At 39.4% G+C, this 6,000-nt stretch overlaps 1 protein-coding gene across 7 annotated transcripts in view; it reads left to right on the top strand.

Moving 5' to 3' along the window:
* The first annotated feature begins 1,063 nt into the window (after positions 1-1,063).
* arhgef9b (Cdc42 guanine nucleotide exchange factor (GEF) 9b) overlaps positions 1,064-6,000 on the top strand; it is a 47,023-nt gene continuing 42,086 nt past the window's right edge. For 3 of the 7 annotated variants that reach the window (XM_058797214.1, XM_058797219.1, XM_058797220.1), the window contains exons 1-2: positions 1,065-1,490; positions 2,723-4,239. In XM_058797214.1, coding sequence (XP_058653197.1) covers positions 2,788-4,239 — 1,452 coding nt within the window. In that variant the 5' untranslated portion in view covers positions 1,065-1,490; positions 2,723-2,787. Of the gene's footprint in view, positions 1,491-2,722; positions 4,240-6,000 lie in introns of all 7 variants that reach the window. The other 4 variants (XM_058797218.1, XM_058797215.1, XM_058797221.1 and 1 more) reach the window with 2 other exon arrangements.

The following is a 6,000-nucleotide window of genomic DNA, read 5'->3' as shown; positions in this document are numbered from 1 at the left end:
TGATTAGAGCAATGGCATTCAGATGAAGTTTCAAGAGATCCTGTCTATAAATGATCTCCTCAGCCACACACTGTATATCATTATGAAAATAAGTGCATTTCAGAAAAAAATAATGGCATTTAATGACAGATATAACTTGTAGAGCAAGAATAAATAAATATCTTTCACAAAGAAGAAAGATTAAGATCATATAATGCAAGTGTTTTACTTCTTTCATTTCTACTATTAATAGCACTTTTAACTTCGTCATAGGACAATCACTGCTGGAGCAGTTTGAGGTCTAGCTGCTGTTTTCTGCTGGTGAGCCTGCACTATCAAACTGTTGATCTGTGTCACAGGAAACTAAGGAAGACGCCAATTGTTCTGTGAGATAAAAAGTGATGACATCACACGAGGTGCTTTCTGGACGACAGTCAGAAACAGAGATCGTACAGAACAAACATCAGCACGTTAGCTGAGAAAACCCGCTTTAATTCTGAGTCAAAGCCTGGTGACTCTCCAGCTCATTCACACAAGAGTTTAGTTTGAAAAACAAAAAGTGAAGGAGGGTTTTCTTATCCAGGATGTGCATTGTGACAGAATTGGATAGCAGGAAAGCTGCAGAGGAAGTGGGCTGAACGTGAGCCGTGCTTTACGGCCTTTTATCTTCTTTTAGTAGAAACGCTCGTGAAGAAAAGTTGAGACCAGTAAAAAGCATTTGAATGTGTGATATGTATGTTAGACGCGTATACAGAGCGCCAGCGACATGCTTCAGCGGATGAAGCGGCTATTGTGGCCGTATCATGTTGACAAACTGGAGAGTACTGACTCACAAGGGGAAAGAAAACCCAATTGTCTTTCCCTCACAATGGCGCAGCACAGACAGAAGGGAAAGAGTGTACGGCGCAGATATTTACATGCTGTCAGCCAGGCTTCCTGTCTTTGTCAAGCTTAAAGCATTTTTTCAGTCACTTGTGTAAGATCCTCTCTTTCCTGTGTCCAGCAGGAAAATGCCATGTGATTACAGTAGTACCAAAACAGGACAAAGAGGAAGCGTTTTAAATAGGCCCTCAAAACTTTGACCCTAGGTTTTGTGTATTGTGTTCATTTACTATGTAGATTATGACGCTCGCCGCTGCACTGACAAACACACTCGGCATCGAATTCAGTTTAAAGTTCAGTTTCAAATCCACATTTGATTCTGAATGTAAACGCGACTGACCCAGCTAAACGCTGCGCTGTGTTTGGAGCTGGAGTCTTTGTAGTTGCAGTGGAAGAGTGGCAGAAATAACTGGATCATGACTTCAAACTTAATGAGAGGAACTGGGCGTGTGTGTATGTGGCGTCTGCTCGGTCTCTGTGGGGCATCAGGCTGAGAAAACCCTCCAGCGCTCCTGAGCATGCTGTGGATTAACAATCGGACAAATCATTATATTGGAAAACCACAGCTGACGTCAAAGGATTCGCACAAAATGATTTCAATTATTCTATGAGACAAACATTCTACTTTGGTAAGTTTTTTATTTTTTTTCCAAAATCTTTTTCTTATCAAAGAAGAGGAATTTCCTGATGTGTGGGTTCATAACATTGTGTCTTGTTTTTGAATAAGTGCATTCAGATCATGTAGAAGTATGAACATTTGGTCACACTTTAGTTTGGGGACCAATTCTCACTGTTAACTTACTATTAACTACAACGTTTGACTCGATGAACCCGTAATTTGCTGCTTATTAATAGTTAGTAAGGTAGTTGTTAAGTTTAGGTATTGGGTCGGATTCGAGATGTAGAATATGCTCATGCAGAATATGTGCTTTATAAGTACTAATAAACAGCCATTATGTTAATAACATGCATGCTAAGCAACTAGTCAATAATGTGAATTGGTATTTAAAATTAAGTGTTATCAAAAATTCTAATAGGATTAGGGTTTGAAATCACACTTCTTTATGTTGGCCGTAATTTCTTGTATATTCATATATAGTTTGGAGTCAGTAATATATATACACACATATATATATATATATATATATATATATATATTTATTTATTTATATATATAAATATATATATATATATATATGTTTTTGAAAGAAGACTAAAGGTTGGATCAAAAGTACAGTCAAGAACTTTTTAATAGTTTAATAGTAATATTTTTAAATAGTATTGGGATTTTGAAGTTTTTGTTTTCTTAAGCTTTTTTCACACGATCCTTAAGAAGTTTTCACAATTTACAGTGTCATTTTTTTCAGTTTTCTTTGATGAACAGAAACTTTGAAGAACAGCATTTATTTCAAATAGAACTGTTTTGTAATGTCACTTACATGTTTTAGTGCTAAAAAAAAGTTCTTAAAAAAATCTTACTGACCACAGACATTTGAATGGTAGTGTACAGCCTCTGTGTGTGTGTGTGTGTGTTTGTTTAATTAAGCTACATCTATGACTTGAATTTAAACTAAAGACTATGTTATCAGGTCTATATATATAAATAATGCTGGAGAAAGTAAAGGTGATTTATGGTAGATGGACTGCTACATTTAATTCATTGTGGACATGGTTTTGTAACAAGTGGAAAAGTATACTTGTTTGTCTTTAATGTTACTTTAATGGGCATACGAGTCTATTAGGAGACATGATTGAATGCCATCTGAATGCAAAAAATCTTAAATAGGTCATTTTGCTAAATAAATGTACTTTACATTAGACACATTAATCTCCCATAGCCTGTGGTTTTGTTTTATCACAGATTTTCCCAATGATGATAAAAATGATGCTTCCTAAGCTGGACACCTGACATTAAAATGCGAGAGGATGGATAGCGCAATCAGCCCCGCGTCAGAGTCTGGTCTCTCCAATGGATTTGTCAATAGCATGTTCAACGTTTCAGTTGACGAAGAGAGCAAAGCTGAGATCTCATGGATTCCAGAATGCAATTCCTCAGACTCCATTATTCCCGGTCAGACGCTCAGAAGAGAAAAACAGGAACCGGTGCGGCGCTCCAGGACAGCGGCCATCTGGAGGATCCTGCAGCGCCGCAAGACCCCCTCGAACCTGGACAGACGACCTCACTCCGTCATCCTCCCCGGTGAAGCATCCTTCCTCAAACTCTCCATCTCTAACAAAGTCAGGTCCTTCAAGAAACTAAAATCCCCGTCTGTTTTCAGAGGGAAGGCCGGTAAGATTTCTGATGAAAAATCCAGCATTGACCTTAAAGTCGAGGCCGATGATGTGTACATGTGCAAGGACTCTCCTTCTTCAGACTTCAAGCATGTGTTTAGGAATAAAGCCAAGAGACATTCATTCGCAGGACACACTGCAGACTTCTACTGTTCGTTTGAGGACATCACCCCCGCTGCAACCCCAGACAACATCCAGCAGGAGACCAAAAACACTGTTAGCAACCAAAACGGGTGTAAGCTGTCAGAAAGAGTCATTTATACAAAGAAATCTCACCCTAACTACAACAATTCGACAGAACAGGACAACTCCTGCGCGAAGCAAAGCCTCAAGATACCTCAAAGAAGACGCTGGTCCAGGGGGGGTGACGTTTTGAATTACTTGAGAGGAATTTCCATCAAAGGAAAAGGAAGTCAAACGTTGACAGAGAGTAGTTTTGAGTCAATGAATGCCTTGGACAAAACCATTGATTCCGACTACGGCTCGGTCAATTTTGAACTGGTCAAGGATTTGAACTCTACACCCGAACAAACAGGGATTGATGGCAAAAGCAGCCATTTCCGAGGCATTCTCCGATTTTTCAACACCGTGGCCGAGACTGCAATGAAATGGAGAAACTCGTCCCGCTCATTCTCCCCCCCTGAAGGACAGCAGTCACCTCTCGGAGTGAGAAAGACGCAGGAGTCCGGAGAACTCATAACTTTGACAGTCAGGAGCGAGCAGAAAGCCGATACCTCAGTTCACGGTAAACCCGCGTTATCTGCGGTCTCGCCTGTTAATGCCATGGTGGACTGCTCTCCTCCGGTGGTGCTGAAGGCCTGGAGAACATGCCCAGACTCTCCGAGAGATAACAGCTCCCTGTGCAATAACTCGGACGAATCGCAGTCCCAGCTCAGCTCGACTCACATCTCTCTAGCCACCATCGAGAGCCACCCGAGATGTGAAGAACCAGAGCCACCAAAAGAGACACAGACTGGCTTTGAAAACACAGAGATCCCACATCACTCGTCTAGCAAAGCTGTTGATGAAAACCAAGATGTTTGCACGGATAGGAAAAAGATGAACTGCCCGGAGGACATATTTAAGGTAATATAAGCTGGATTGAAAGCTGACGTTTTGAGTTGTTTCAACATCCAAGCTGTTTGATCATCAAGCTACAATCCATTTTATTTCCATAACATGCATATTTCTTGGTGAAATGGGATGAAAATGTAGCACAGGACTTGATTTTGTCCATTGACAGCTGATTGGATGGTGAAAAGCGGACTCTATGTAAAATAAGAAGGAATGGTGCAATTAGCTGAAAAGTGTTAGAAATTATTACTTTTTGATGAAAGATTACAAAAACAAACATCCGGGAATGTGTATTAAGAAAGTGAACAGATAATGTCTTTTTGATTTCATTTTGACCTTAATGAAGCATTTGAGAAGAAGAATGTCCTAATACTGGTGTATACTGTCACGGCTGACATTATTATTATCAATATTAGTTGAAACAGCTTTGTGTAGAGCAATGGCCACTCCAGTCCCGCAGAGTTTAGCTCTATTCCTAATCAAAAACAAATCTAATTACAGCCATCAAATTACACGCTGGTGTGTTTGATTAGGGATGGAGGACAGTGGCATTAAAGAAATGGCATTATCTGAAGTCTTCACAAGCGAGACTCGATCCAAACTCCAGTGACCTCAGGATGAGATAGAAACAGGAGAGCAGGAGGAGGAGGATAAGCATAGCCGCTGTTCATATATTGATATTTTATTAGTTTGTGTAATTGTGTATATTTTCTCCAACATCCCAAGCATAGCTATAAGCACAAAAAATGCTGCATCAAACTAATTCATAAACAAAAAAATGTAAATAATGAATCAGCTCCATGGTGGATCAAGGGTTTAGTATGTTCCGGTTCAGCCCTCTGCGCAGGGTTTGGCGGCGGTGGTCACTCATGAAGCATAATCAATGACATACATCCGAGTCAACGAGACGGAGGGAAGTTAGTGAGGGAGGGGAATAAAAAAAGTGGACCGCAGCCCAGAAACACACGGGTCAGATACCGGAGGATGGTGTTCCTCCGGGAACAGAGTTCAAAAACACTGACTTAATGAAAAAGCTAAATTATGATGGTGCTATATTCAAAAGGGAGAGTCTATTTACATTAACTCCACCTACCATTGTCTGTTTAAGCCGGAAAAGAAAAAAAACTGGGACAGTGGATTTCACCCCACCCACCAAATACTATGAATACACATTTTCCCTACCTCCCTCTTCTCGCTTTTCCCATCAGATATAATCTATTTTCATTAAAACTGAAGAAAACATTTGAAAAATGGAAATAAAGTGACTATTTCATATTAAGTGTTTAAATGTTTAACAGTTAATTTAATAGGCCTATAACTGAAACTGGAAGTGGTGTCCTCACACTGATTCCATGCATTCAGTACCCGTGTGTGCTGATTTTCTTCTTGTTGCGACAAATGACAAAATATATATATATATAAATAAATTTAAAAAACACATCAAATCTGATCTGACTGTTCAGAATGAGATGCATTAAGTAAAATCGTAATCTAATTTCAAGACACCTCCAGCAGGCTTGTACAACAGGATTTCATGTTTAGACGGGAAAAAGCTAAAAAAAAAAAAATGCTTTGTTTGTTTGGTCTGCCTGTGTGAACAATAGCCAAACCTTGTTGACTGTTTTCAGATGCTGTTCTTCACTTGACTAACCCCACTCCACTATTGATGTACTGCTGTAAGAGATGCTGTGGATGCAGTGCAATGTGATTTTTTTTTTTTTTTTTTTTTTTTTTAACCACAGCGTTGAATGAAATACAATTTAACATGTTAGT

Source organism: Onychostoma macrolepis, chromosome 14 (genome assembly GCF_012432095.1).
Source record: "Onychostoma macrolepis isolate SWU-2019 chromosome 14, ASM1243209v1, whole genome shotgun sequence".
In the NCBI taxonomy this organism is placed as follows: Eukaryota; Metazoa; Chordata; class Actinopteri; order Cypriniformes; family Cyprinidae; genus Onychostoma; species Onychostoma macrolepis.
The sequence above is the reverse complement of the archived record's forward strand: the minus strand, read 5'-3'. Positions and strand labels throughout refer to the sequence as shown.